We start from the raw sequence: 13,346 nt of genomic DNA, 5'->3' as shown, positions 1-13,346 counted from the left end.
CTGTTTCCAAACGCCTTTTAACAAACGACACTAACTTGTTCAGGATGCAAGGCCCAAAAATCAACGTCAGGAGTATCATGGTGAGAGGGCCTATTAAAGTGGAAACCAGGGTGGTCAGCCATGGGGACTGGTTGAACCATGAATTGAACCATCCTTTTTGGGCTTCTCTTTCTTTCTCTGGGCTAGCCTTTCTCTGAATTCGGTCATGGAGTCTAGCATGACTCTGGTATGGTCTGCATAAAAACAGCATTCTTCCTTCAAGGCGGCACACAGGCCTCCTTGCTGCATGAACAAGAGGTCCAGTTCTCGCCTGTTCTACAGGACAACTTCCGAAAGTGAGGAGACAGACCTCTCTAGAAAGGAGATGGATTTCTCAATTCTCTGTAAGTCTTCATCAATGGTCACCTGTAGCTGAGAAAGTCCTTGGTGTTGGGTCGCGAGGGCCAAAACTCCTGTGGCTGCACCGGTAGCTCCTAGGCCGAGGAGCATGGCAATGGTTATGCCTGTTATTACTTCCCTTCTGTGGAGCCGGTTGGGTTCTTCTAAAAAGTGATACACTTCTTCTTGGTGGTACAGGGCTCTAGGAATAATTAAAACTTGGACACAAAAATCAATAGAGTTATTGAATTTATCAAGGAGCACACAGGGGCTTATTCCAGGTTGTTGACAGACCCACATTCCTGACAGATGGGATCGCCCACTTATCAGTTCTCTTATCAGGGTTAATAAACTCAGTGCAGATGTTGCCCATCTGTTTTTGCTAAGGTTGCATTGCTGAAGCACTTGCCTTGGCCTGTGACCTGGCTCAGAGTAATTCCTCTCTGGGGGTGTCCCACCTACACTGGTTTAGATTTTTTGCCGTCAAGTAGTTAAAAGGAACATGAAGGGCAATGCCCTCATAAAAAGGGGGTTTTGCATCATAACATAACCAGCATGACCTTGTAAGGTTCGGGTTTGATTGGTTCAACAACAAAAGGTGGCGTTTAACACACCAAGAAATGGATTGTAAGGAGCTGACTTAGCTAAAAGGCCAGATGGGGAGGGGGGAAAATTAGAGACTTGCGCATGAAGCGTAAGATTGGTGCTAGTTGTGGTCTCTTTCTTGGGTTCGCTAGTCGTAAGAATCAGATTGGGTCCGATTGACCGGGATACTGACGGCAGGAACCTGGTAATTTGTATGTTTTCCCAAATGTCGCGAAAGGTGCGAACAAACACCGAGCACACTTTACCCATGGCCCAACTCTCATGGGTCAGCTGCAAAATTGTCATTATGTAGCTCTTACAAGTGTGCTCTCTCCCGTCTTGGGGGTGTATATTTGCTTGTCGCTTCCAAATTTTGTTTCGTGACAGCCATGGAGAGCATATTTGACTTGCAGGAACTTATCAAGTTGCTGCGGTTGCCATCTATCACTTGTCATGACAGTTTCACATCCTCAATATCCACAGTACCCGTACCCTGGATAGTTACAGTAATTTTTATCTGGGTTAGAGGCAGGGCACCAATAGGTCTGGTACAGTGATAAATTCCCAAAATTGGGGAATCCTAGTCGTGGGGGAAATATGTCTCTTAGCTTGAACTCAAAAGATGGGCTGTCCGGTGTAATGATTTCTTTGACTGCCTTATCACTTAAGAGATGACGTAAGACCCACATGAATGACTGGTGAGGGTAATGTCTTGCATCGGCTTGCCCTCTGCCAAGAAATCCTAAAAGCAAAATCACACAAAGATAATCGTTGTTGCCTGGATTTCACCGGCGTGGGATTCTTGGGCACTGTCAGTCTGCTCGATGCTTTGTCACTTTCCTCTAGTACTGGGGTGTATTAATTGCGGGGGTGTCCGAGGATCCAGTCCTGCAAATAAAACCTCACAATTTTCATTAGTTCTACTCTGAAGATCTGATTTGATGGACTTAAGTGGGCACCATTTGACTCTACCATCTTTTCTAATAGCCTCATACCCTCACTCCATGAGCATTAGTTTCCAACCTTGTTCCCATTTCCCTAGTTCGTTTTTAATTATAACCTGTGGACCTTCCTCTAGTGCTCAAGTGGTCCAGTGTTTCTGTGCAGGACTGAAGAGACGGGTTTGTCTCATCTCCCCTGGGGAATTGATTTAGTGCTGGCAGAGCAGTTGCCAGTATGCAAGCTTGGTCTCCCGGGGGAATGGAGTTGGTAAAGCCCTCCACTTTTGCCAGTACTTCTAATTTGGCTTTCAGAATTTGGTTTGCTCGCTCAACAGTGGCCTGCCTGATGCTATTGTACGGGATGCCATGCACTAAAGTGATACCCCATTTGGAAACAAATGGTTGGCTCGATTTTGAAACAAAATTTGGGCCATTGTCTGTCTTGATCTGCTTTGGAACGCCAAGCCACGCCATGGCCATTAGCCAATGTTGGATGGTCGTCCTGGAGTCAGTTTTTAGGTGTTGTGTGGCCACAATCACTCCGCTATATGTGTAAACAGTCACTGCAAGCCACGCTCGGGGTCTTAGCAGCTGGCATAGTGTAAAGTCTGTTTGCCATATTTCTGGGCTTGACTCTGCTTAACCACAGTGGTGATTTTTGGCAGTGGGGGCATGTGGCTACGATGTGTTTCACATCAGCGGTTGAAATCCCGCATCTTTTTGCGAGTGCTTTTGCTCTGATGTGCAGAGACTCATGTAGCTGACAGGCATCTCTCAGCGTCCACAGTCCCTTTGTGGCGGCATCTGCCTTGTCGTTGATGATTTGAAAGAATCCTTTGACTGGATTATGGCTGTTAACGTGGATGACAGATATGGTGCCTTTTCGCGAAAAAAGTGCCTCTTCAAGCATCATCGCTACCGTGGACACTGACACGCCGGGCCCAGACATAGCTTGGCAGAACTTGGCCACAAATAGAGAGTTGGTTATGATGTTGAGGTGCTCTTCTGGGAATAGTCCACATGCTAATACTACAGCAGGTGCTTCAAGTTGCTGGACTGAAAGTGTGGGGTCAGTTGTTTTCATGCACTGCCACTGTTCTGACTGCCATACCGCCGCTGCAGTGGAGGTTAATGAAGACGCATCTGTGAAGATCGGTCCTGCTCGTGGTCAGTCAGTGAGTTTCAGCGGGAAATCAGTGTCTATGATTGTAAGCAGCTGAGTCCAAGGGGGTTTTGCTGCATAGCAAATCTCTCCTCCAAAACCAGCAAGGGCTATGGCTAGATGCTCCAACATTGTCGTTGACTGTGTGGAAAGCTGTTTGCGGAAGGGCAGATATATCTTGGCGGGTTCAAAGCCCAAATACCTTAGGGCAAGTTTCCTGCCTTTCATGATAAGGTTGCTAAAACATTCGACTCCCGGGGAAAATGCACGTGACGGTTTTCCTGAGACCACCCATTGTATTGGTTGGACTGTGTCGGGGGGTCCTTGGGCTAGCACCCCTACCCCCCTTTCTTTGTTAAGTGGGCATATAAGTCGATTGGTGCGCCCGAGTCCCATCTTGCGAGCGTGCTCACTGACATTTGTTGTTCAATAAAATCAAGTGAGCTTGTCGCTTCTGGTGTCAGAGTTTTTCGCTCCCATGGATTTTTTCCTCTCAAGAGGTCGTTTAGGGGGGTCCATGATCTCGTGAGGAATCAGGACAATGTTGCGGAGCCATTGTAGAGATCCTACCAGCTGCTGCACGTCATGGAGAGTCTTGATGACTCGGCGAATTTTTATCTGAGGAGGAGTTATGTAGGAGTTTGAAATTCCCACTCCCAAAGAGGTTATACATGGTCCCTTTTTTATTTTTGCGCTTGCAATTTCAAAACTATTTGTTTTTAAGGTCTCTAAGTCCATGGACACTAACCGGTCTGCTTGGCTCACTGATGGCGTGGCAATCAGGATATCATCCACGTATACAACAATGGTCGCGGTCGCATCGCTGTGCCGGAGTGGTGCCAGTGCTCGTCCACTTTGATCTGACAGATGCTAGGGGACCTGACCATTCCTTGGGGCAATACTTTCCACTGGAAGCGCAGGTTAGGCCGTTGACTGTTGGGGAAGACGACGGAAAAAGCAAACCACTCTTTGTCTTCGTCATGCAGAGGAATGGAAAAGAAGCAGTCTTTAATGTCAAGCACTGCACAGGGCTCCCCTCTTGGTATCATCGAGTTCATGGGCAGTGAGGTTTTTACAGGACCCATCGGTTGAATTCTTTCGTTCACCTCCCTCAGGTTGTGCAGAAGGTGGAAGCCCTCACCAGATCGTTTGGGTATTACGAAGACCGGAGTGTTCCATGGGCTTGTGGAGGGTTCTATGTGGTTCCGCTATAGCTCGCGGCCAATTAGCTCAAGGAGGGTGGTCATTCGAGGCTTTGACAAGGGCCACTGCTTGATCCACACCAGGTCGACTGATTTCCATGTTAGTTTGATGGGTAACGGCGGCAGTGACCCTTAGAATAAATTTGTTACCCTGACTTCCAGTAGGGCTAGGGGATCCCTCCCCAACAAGGGTGGACAATCTAATGTAACATATGGGAAAAGGGTGGTAGTTCTCCCCAATCCTCTTTTGGTGCACAGCGTTATTGCTACCTGTTTTGTGCATTTTTGGACCCGGGATTGCCCTCCAACTCTGCTCACTATGGGGGCCTCCTCCAGTTTCCACTGTAAAGGCCAGTGTATCTCTGGGATGACGGTAACGTCTGATCCCGTGTCAACCCAAAAGGGGAGACAAATAACAGAGTCATCAGAGTTGTTACAGAGATGGCAAACTGCCCACTATATCAGAGAGTGTTTGCCCACCCTCATGGCCATGGCCACCCAGGGGTCTCGCTCCCATGCCTTCATGGCCAGGGCCACCTGGGGGCCTCGGCCCCAGGTGATCGTTTCTGGTAGTCCTGAGGGGTAGATGGGCTCAGCTGAGTTATTGGTTGGGTTGTGAAATTGGTCATTTCTCGAGGGGGCACTGGGTGCGGGAGCTCCACACCCCTTTGAGGATTGGCATAAATGGATGGCTTCATGTCCCAAGTGGGAGGGAGTGTGTGCGGCTCGGATGCCCCCTCCCCCTCCCGTTTCCCTGCAGCTTAGATCAGCACTCCTTTGCAAAATGCCCCTTTTTTTCCACAGGCCCAGCATGGTCCCCTAGGTCGCGTCTGGTGTGGGAGAACGGCTATCAATAGGTGCCCTGACTGGGGACAGTTTATTGCAATGTGGCCTGTCTGGCCACACTTAAAGCATGCCATTACACTGGTTATTGCAGTATGGATGGCTGCCTGGATTGGGGCTAGATGTTCTTCTTTTGCAACATGCCTAATCATGTCCGCAATGTTAGACTTGGGTGTTGATGACCGTAAAATGTCCTTAGTGGCTGAATTGCATTGTTGGTGCAAACACTCCGCTAACACAGAGCCCTTCTCTTCCGAGGGCAAAGCCAAGGAATCAAGTGCTGCCTGGAGGCGGTCTACAAATTGTGTAAAACTTTCACTCTCACTTTGCTTTACTGTGGACCATGGCGATGGTTTATCAATAACCATGGAAGAGAGCGAATAGCTTCTCTAGCAGCATGGGTAGTTGTCATGACCTCGTGGGCTTGCAGGCCCTTGGCCTGCGCCTGGGGGGTGATCATGGTTGGGTCTGTGCCCATTAACCGCTGTAGGCTGGAACCGTGTAGCGGGTGGTCTGCCCCAGTTACTAAGGCTAGTTGCTTTGTGCAATTGTCCTCCCACTCTTGTTTGAAGACAATCATCCCTGTCCCATCAAAAATCAGTCTGCAGATTTGTTTGATGTCAAATGGGAGCATGTGGTCCCCTCCAAAAACGCTATCAGTGAGAGTGGAAACCATAGCTGGATTAATCCCTGTGTCCACAATTGCTTTAACAATTGCTTGTACATCCTTAGGATTTACTGGTGAGTAAGTCCTCTGGTTTCTGCCTTGTTGTCCTACTCAGACCAGGAACACCAGCGTGGCTGATGGGGCCCAGTAGGCGCATGCTGGTTTTATTTTCATCGAGTCCATAAGCGGAGTTTGTTCCTTTTCTAACTTGCCCTTGACCCAAGTAGGAGCATTGTGGTTACTGATTTTGTATGCCCTCACTACCTCTTTGTCAGGGTCGGAGTTCGCTACGGACCACTTGTCAAACCACTCATCCCAGCTAGAGTCTGACTCTGAGTCGGACTGGATACTTCCAGACACTGGAACCTTTTTGTCGGGCTCCGGCCCCACCCCTTACCCTCAGGGCTGGGTTGCTGCTTCCCCTTTTGCTTGCCATGCCTCCTGCTGAGGGAGGCCCCTATCCTATGAGAATGTGTTTCCAGACACGCACTCTGAATGACCTTAATTCCCCCTCCAGATTTTTCCCTCCTTTCCTGCTCGCACACGTCTGCGTTATCTAACGGACCTTCTCTGTTCCCGCCAGCCACGTCTGCATCCCCCCCCCCCATTCCTTTGGGGTCCAGCCCCACCCCGTGGCGCATAAGGCGGGGGTCCCTCCCGAGTCCCCCCACACTCCGATTTAATGGTGGCGCTCCCGGTCTCCTCTGCTAACCTGTCCCAGAATGATCATGCCTGCTCTTTTCCCTCTGTGGGTGGGCTTGGGCTCAGGGACTGCAGAGAGGGTTCTTGTGCCTGTGAATCTTTGCACTCGGCAAGGCTGCTCTCATTCATAGTCTGCGTGGTCACCCCAACTCCCAGCCGGGGCGTGGCCAGCAAGCAGTTTTGCACGGCTTTCCACTTCTCTTGCTCTTGCAGAGCCTTTTGCAAAGCCTGTACAACTTTTTTCCATGATTTAAGGTTCTTCCCTGAACCTGAGGACGTTGTTTCTTCGGCCAGAGCCTTAGTCCATTTGTCCCATATTTCTAGGTGGAGTATATGCACCAGTCGGTCAATGACCCTAATTTGCAAAAGCCTCAACACGGCGAGGGTAAAATCTTTTGGTTTACAATCAATATCCCATTGCTTGTGAATCTGAGACACGACCTTCGCGAGAGCTTCCATCCTCCTCACTGGTTTGGGAGCGTCCTCCCCACTGAGCTGGTCCAGCCACTTCAGCCGCCATTCACCCGTCAAGGCGATTCCCGTTCCCTGGATGTGTCCCGGGTTTCAGCACCACTTGTTGCCTCCGCTGAGGCGTGGTGACCTGGTTCAGGAATGGCACGGTGGCCGACCCCCGGCTACTCGGGCCATGAGCTCACAGACACCAATATGGTGAACGGCAAAATGGCGTTTATTAGTAAGTTGTATGAGGTGATATAACTTAGCTGTACTGTGTCACTTCCTTCTGCTTAGGTCATGAGCTGGGTGCTGCTGGGCTAGCAAAGTCGGTTTAAGTAACTGTAACTGCTGAGGGGAGGGTTTCTATCTGCCCATACAACACGATATCTTCCGATCGGCTATCCCTGACCACCCACAGGTGTGTTCTGTTATTGCCCAAGTGTGAGAGTCCATCTGAGCCTCTCATCTGTTTCTGCCCAATGACCCTCGCCTGAGGCCTGCACTAGACAGGGATGGGAGGAACGCCAAATGACTGTTCCGCAGGTGATGCCTACCAGGACTGGTTTCTCATGACAACTAGTCACAGGGCGCTTTCTCAACAAAGCTCCCACAGATGGAAGAACAATGGACTGGTCTGGTATGGGGTACCCTCTGTGTGTTCATAACAACAAAGATGGTTTGGTGCTCCTTGAAGCGTCCTGTTTCCACCTGTTCCTCAGGGTAACGATCTCCACATACAATAGTCCATAAATCTTCCCACCTTTTGGCCAGAAATCACTCGCTTTGGGAAAGGACTATAAAAGTGACTTTCTCAGAGGAGACCCCTGAGATCTCCCCAGACGGCAACAGACATCTATTGGCTGGCTCCACGAGGATTCGTCTGCCCATCTTGGTAGCTATAATCCCGACCCCCCTTTCTCTCTCTCTCTCTCTCCCCCCCCCCTCTCTGCCCCACTATTGCATTTTGGTTGGCACTAAATTGTGGAGAGTTAGGGATATGCGTGTGGAAGAATTCGAGCTGTATGGTCAGTTAGGGCCCCTTCCCCCCTCACAGGCCCCTGCCTGGCCTCACCCAGCCAGATGTGAGCAGAAGGAAATGACACTAACAGCCCAAGTTATAAAAACTCCTTTGACCCTTCAATAAACACCATTTTGCTGTCCACCAAGTTGGTGCCAGGAGCATATGGACTGAGTGGCCCTGGGGTTTGGGCCACTGTACCAGGCTTAATCCAGAACCAGGCCGCTGCAACAAGTGGTGTCGAAACCCAGGAGACCGCCCAGGGTTCGGGGATCGCCTGGATGAGAACCCGGCGGCTGCACAGCTGGTCTAGTGCAGTGTGGGGAGACGTCCCTGGACCAGCGAGGGGCATGGAAGCTGTTGCGAAGGTCGTAAGTGAGATCCACACACAGTGGGACATAGAGTATAAACTTAAGGATTTTATTCTCGCTGTGCCGAGACTGATAAAGAGAGGGTTTATTAAAAGCCCCATAGAAATTCTCCATCCGGAGATACGGGATAAATGCACAAGGGCTCTGGCCGAGGAAACCATGTCCTCAGGCTCAGGGAGGACCCTCAAATTGTGGGGCAGAGTTATCCAGGTTCTGCAAAGGGCTCAACAAGAGCAGGAGACCTGGAAAGCCGCGCGAACTTGTTTATTAGCCACGCCGCAGCTGGGGATCAGGGCAGCCACGCAAACTGCGGAGGAGCCCAAACCCCCACTGGCTTCTTGTTCACTTAATTTAATTTGATCTCCTCCAGTGAGTGAAACTCTAAAAACATACTCGGTCTCAGATTCTTTGGGGAGACATGAGTATTCTTTTTTAAATTTGGCCAATTCAGTAGCAGTGTATGGGATTTCTTTGGAGGTTATGTGGGGGTCAAAATCCTCGTCATTCAGGTATCTATATTCCGTTTTAACCAGAGGTCTCATTTTAGAGCAGCAATTTTCCCCACAGTTTTGTATGTGTACTAATTCCCTCTGTGGGTATATCTGCTTTATGTGATATGTTTCCTTTTCTTCTGTGTTATTAGGTGTTATCTGCTTGTTGTGAGGCATGTGATAGTTGTAGCAAACAGTTGTGATTTCTTTCCTTTTCTAGTTGGTTTTGCAGAGTTTCTATCTGATTTGTTTTCTCCTGTAATAGTTTTTGCAAAGCTTGCACCAGGTTTTGCAAGGAGTCTATCACTGCATTTTCCTCACTCACTCGTTTAAAACGAGATTCTACAGCAGCTGAAAGACAAGCACCAAGAACTGAGCAAAGTGTGGTTTTATTTTTCTTGCTCAGTTTGAATTTTGTTTCACATTGCAAAGAATGTATCCTATCAATTACATTTTCTAAATTAAACCAATTACTGTGTGCCCAGTCTTCCCCACCTTGGGAGGATCTGGCATTATACTTAGCTAGTAAAGCGTAAAATGCAGCTTTATCATTTTCAGACATTTTTACGAAGGTCCCAAAACGACTCTCATGGAGACACACTTAAAATTACACAAAAAGCACAGCTGAAACTGTGAATCCCTTCTCTTCCCTGGAGTGAGTGAAGAGACACACTACTTGGGAGGTACTAACTTAACTACAAAAACCATTTGTCTCTTCGCAATCCCAAGTAGTCAAATACAATTAATAATTATACAAAAACTGTAACCTTTGAGTTATGATTATGTGCAAGGGGGGAAAATTCACTTCAGGGAGGTCAACACTTGTCACCCAGACTTCTGCTGGGGACAACCCCCTCTCTTCCCTGGGTGGCTGAGGAGACCAAACTGCTTGGGAGGTTCTCTTAAGTTGCACAATGGTTGTCTCCTCAACTACACCAAGCAGCTAAACAACAAAAAACACAAGTCCCATCTTTTGCTCAGTTGAGATCCTTTCAAAAAAATTCTCCAATAACTGAAATGGAGTTGAATATCCACCTGGGTCTGGGTGCAGATTGCGGGAAGAACCCAATACCACCTCCCTTGCTTTCTAACACTGTTCAGTCCTTATGGCACTGACAGGCTAGGTGCAGCTGAAATGGCACAGGTCTTCCTCTGGTACAAAGTGCACAGAAACCCCAACTCCTCCAGTATCGGGAATCCAATTGCCGACTACGCCAAATAATGTCATGATCCGTCCAACACGAGCAGGAGTCATGATGGGTTCTTTTATGGATCTCAGAGCACAAAAGACACAGCAGGGGACAAAACCAGTTTATGTCTGTTGCCGTCTGGGGAGATCTCAGGGGTCTCCTCTGAGAAAGTCACTTTTACAGTCCTTTCCCAAAGCGAGTGGCTTCTGGCCAAAAGGTGGAAGATTTATGGACTATTGTATGTGGAGAACGTTACCCTGAGGAACAGGTGGAAACAGGACGTTTCAAGGCACACCAAACCATCTTTGTTGTTATGAACACACGCAGGGCAGCCCATACTGACCAGTCCATTGTTCCTCCATCTGTGGGAGCTTTGCTGAGTCAGTGCCCCGTGACTAGTTGTCATGAGAAACCAGTCCTGGTAGGCATCACCTGTGGAACAGTCACTGGCGTTCCTCCCATCCCTGGCCAGCGCAGGCCTCAGGCGAGGGTCGTTGGGCAGAAACAGATGAGAGGCTCACACGGACTCTCACAGTCCCAGCAGGTCTTGTCTGTCCCCACGATGAGCAGCCAGGGAGTGGAGGTTCTACAGGTAGATCCCGGTGGTGCATCAGAGACATCCACAGCCCGGTCTGATCTCACAACCATAGATCTCCTGGCTGGCTCACCAAATGAATGGAAGAAAGGACTCCCCAGCTAATGACAGAAAGTGGTATGTTTATTGACAGCACCAGGCAGCACATGGACAGTAACATCCCAAAGACGTGTGCAAAATTCACAGATTTTCTGGCTCTCAGTTTATTCACAAGAATCTTACATATTCATAGAATTACCCAATATGCCTCTACATATGTATTAACTAACCTCGCCTAACCCCACTTCATATTAACATGAGCTCAGAGTCTTTTTGTGCTTGTGCAGTCCTTTGTTCAAAATGGGTCAGTGGGTCCTGAAATGGGTTAGTGGTCTTCTAAGATGAAATCAGGGATGTCTTCCTCACGGTAAACTTTCCATCTTTGTCTTGTTGGCAGGCTCTCTGGTCCCTTGGCCACAGTCCAAACTCCCCAGCCAGTTTCTGACTGGTTTTGGGGCCCAGGTGCAGTTATGGTTTTTTCACGTTTACAATGCCCTATCCTCCCATCCTGCTTCTACAAATACAATAAAGTCAAGCAAATTATTTATTGTCTTAGCTCTAACTAGTTCCATCTGCTAATAATTAGCCCTTCTACTATGGTTCTATTCCTCTTGCTAAACTCTTAATTAATATATATTCCTTTTATCCTTCTAACTATACTCTTAACCCTTTTAATTCTTCCAGACCCTTGATTCACCCTGACCTCTCCCCCCATCCCACTGCCCCTCCAGGAGCCCAACGTGGCCAAACCCTCCTGGGGACACCTCAGACACGAGACACAGAGTGGGAAATGAGTCCTGGGAGGTAGAGCCAGGCGTGGCTGGCAAGTCCCAGTTCAAGTCCTGGTGTCCCCATCCCAGTTCTGGGTATCCCCATTCCCATTCCTGTTGTTCCCATCTCTGTCTCTGCTGTACCTATCCCATCTTGGTGTCCCCATCCCTGTCCCCAGGGTCCCCATTTCAATTCCTGGTTTCCAGAGAGGAATTGCTGGCCACTGGAGAAGGGAAGCCGGATTTTTTTGCCCCAGGAGGATTTATTGCTCAAAGCAGGATAATTTCACACCAGAACTAAAGCATTGGGAATATTTGTGGTTCTTGGCTTTAAAACACTGGAGAATGGGAAATTGATCTGTTAGCAGGAGCTGTGGGTGGGTGGGAGCAGCGAGGATGAGCTCTGCTGGCAGCTCTCGGTTTCCTGGGAAGAGGGAAGGGGTTGGATCCAGCTCCGTGGATTGCTCAGGCAGTGACTCCTGCTGGGATGAGAGAGGGTCACAGTGTCATCCTGTCCCTGTCCCCATACCAGAGGATGGACCTGGCTGGAGCCCATGGAGAGCAGAAGATGCTCTGGAATCCCACCTGAGCCTGCTCCAATCCTGCCCCATCCACCCTGCACCAACCGTGTTCCATTCAAACCATGCAATACCTCTCTATTCACTTTGCCCCAATCCTGCTCCATCCATCCCACCCAACCTTGCCCCAAAGACCCTGGCCCAAACCTTCTCTGGAATGCCAACATGATCCCTCTCCATCCATCCGGCTCCAGTTCTGCTCCATCCATCATCCATCCATCTACGCATCCATCCATCTACGCATCCATCCATCCATCCCTCCATCCATCCATCCATCCATCCATCCATCCATCCATCCATCCATCCATCCATCCATCCATCCATCCATCCATCTATCCTCCTGTCATCCATCATCCATCATCATCCATCCATCATCCATCAATCCATCATCTATCCATGATCCATCCTCTCGTCATCCATCATCCATCCATCATCCATCCACCATTCATGCATCTATCCATGCATGCATCCATCCATTCATTCATCCATCCATCCATCCATCCATCCTCCTGTCATCCATCATCCATCCATCCATCCATCCATCCATCCATCATCAATAATCCACCTATGATCCATCCTCCCGTCATTCATCGTTCATCCATCATCCATCCGTCCAATCATCCACCCATCATCCAGCCATGCATCATCCATCTATCCATCCATCCATCCTGCCCCATCCATCCTTCATCCATCATCCATCCATCCATCCATCCATCCATCCATCCATCCATCCATCCATCCATCCATCCATCCCAACTGATCCTGCTCCAGAATCCAGCCCTGATCCCACGCCACAATTCAATCTCATTCTGCTCTGGACACCTCCTCTGATCCAGAATTCCTCCCTGATCGTAATCTGTCCACCCTGTCCCAATCCCCCTCTGGAATCCCACCCTGACCCCACTCCATTCCTGCAGTCATTCCCTGCTGAAAGAGAACATCCATGAGATTCCAGCAAGGATCACACACTGGGATTAACCCCAGGATCCATCCTGGGATCCACACGGAGGGGATCCAGAGCTGGATCCACCACTGGTACTCACTGGCTGTAATGATGTATCCATTCCCGTCCTTTTTCCCTGTGGAAAAACAGTGAGATCAGCGTCAGTGCTACAGGATTCCCAGAACGGTGCTGGGTGGATCTGTGCCCCTTCCTGACCCCCATCCCATGTGTTACCGGATTGGCGCTTCCAGATGACAAATCCAACAAGGACAATGAGGATGATGATGGCAACAATGGACACAGTGAGCACCACGGTGAGATTCCCACCAGATGTCGGCTCTGGAATCGAGGGATGGTGAGGAGGGGGAGGGGTACCCCCATCTGGGAATTCCAACTCCCCAATTCCCACATTCCA

At 49.2% G+C, this 13,346-nt stretch overlaps 2 protein-coding genes across 2 annotated transcripts in view; both read right to left on the bottom strand.

Annotated features, from left to right (window-relative positions):
- The window catches only part of LOC306815200 (class I histocompatibility antigen, F10 alpha chain-like), a gene marked incomplete at its 3' end in the record, with an annotated part of 107,857 nt that overhangs the window by 91,749 nt on the left and 2,762 nt on the right, over nt 1-13,346 (bottom strand). The window contains exon 5 of the mRNA XM_079331816.1: nt 13,166-13,270. Within this exon, the coding sequence (XP_079187942.1) occupies nt 13,166-13,270 (105 nt within the window). The remainder of the gene's footprint in view (nt 1-13,165; nt 13,271-13,346) is intronic.
- LOC306815179 (class I histocompatibility antigen, F10 alpha chain-like) overlaps nt 11,651-13,346 on the bottom strand; it is a 181,250-nt gene continuing 179,554 nt past the window's right edge. The window contains 1 exon segment of the mRNA XM_079331807.1: nt 11,651-11,889. The gene's annotated coding sequence lies outside the window, so the exon portion shown is untranslated.

This window comes from Erithacus rubecula (genome assembly GCF_903797595.1).
Source record: "Erithacus rubecula genome assembly, contig: scaffold_105_arrow_ctg1, whole genome shotgun sequence".
NCBI classification, from domain to species: domain Eukaryota; kingdom Metazoa; phylum Chordata; class Aves; order Passeriformes; family Muscicapidae; genus Erithacus; species Erithacus rubecula.
The sequence above is the reverse complement of the archived record's forward strand: the minus strand, read 5'-3'. Positions and strand labels throughout refer to the sequence as shown.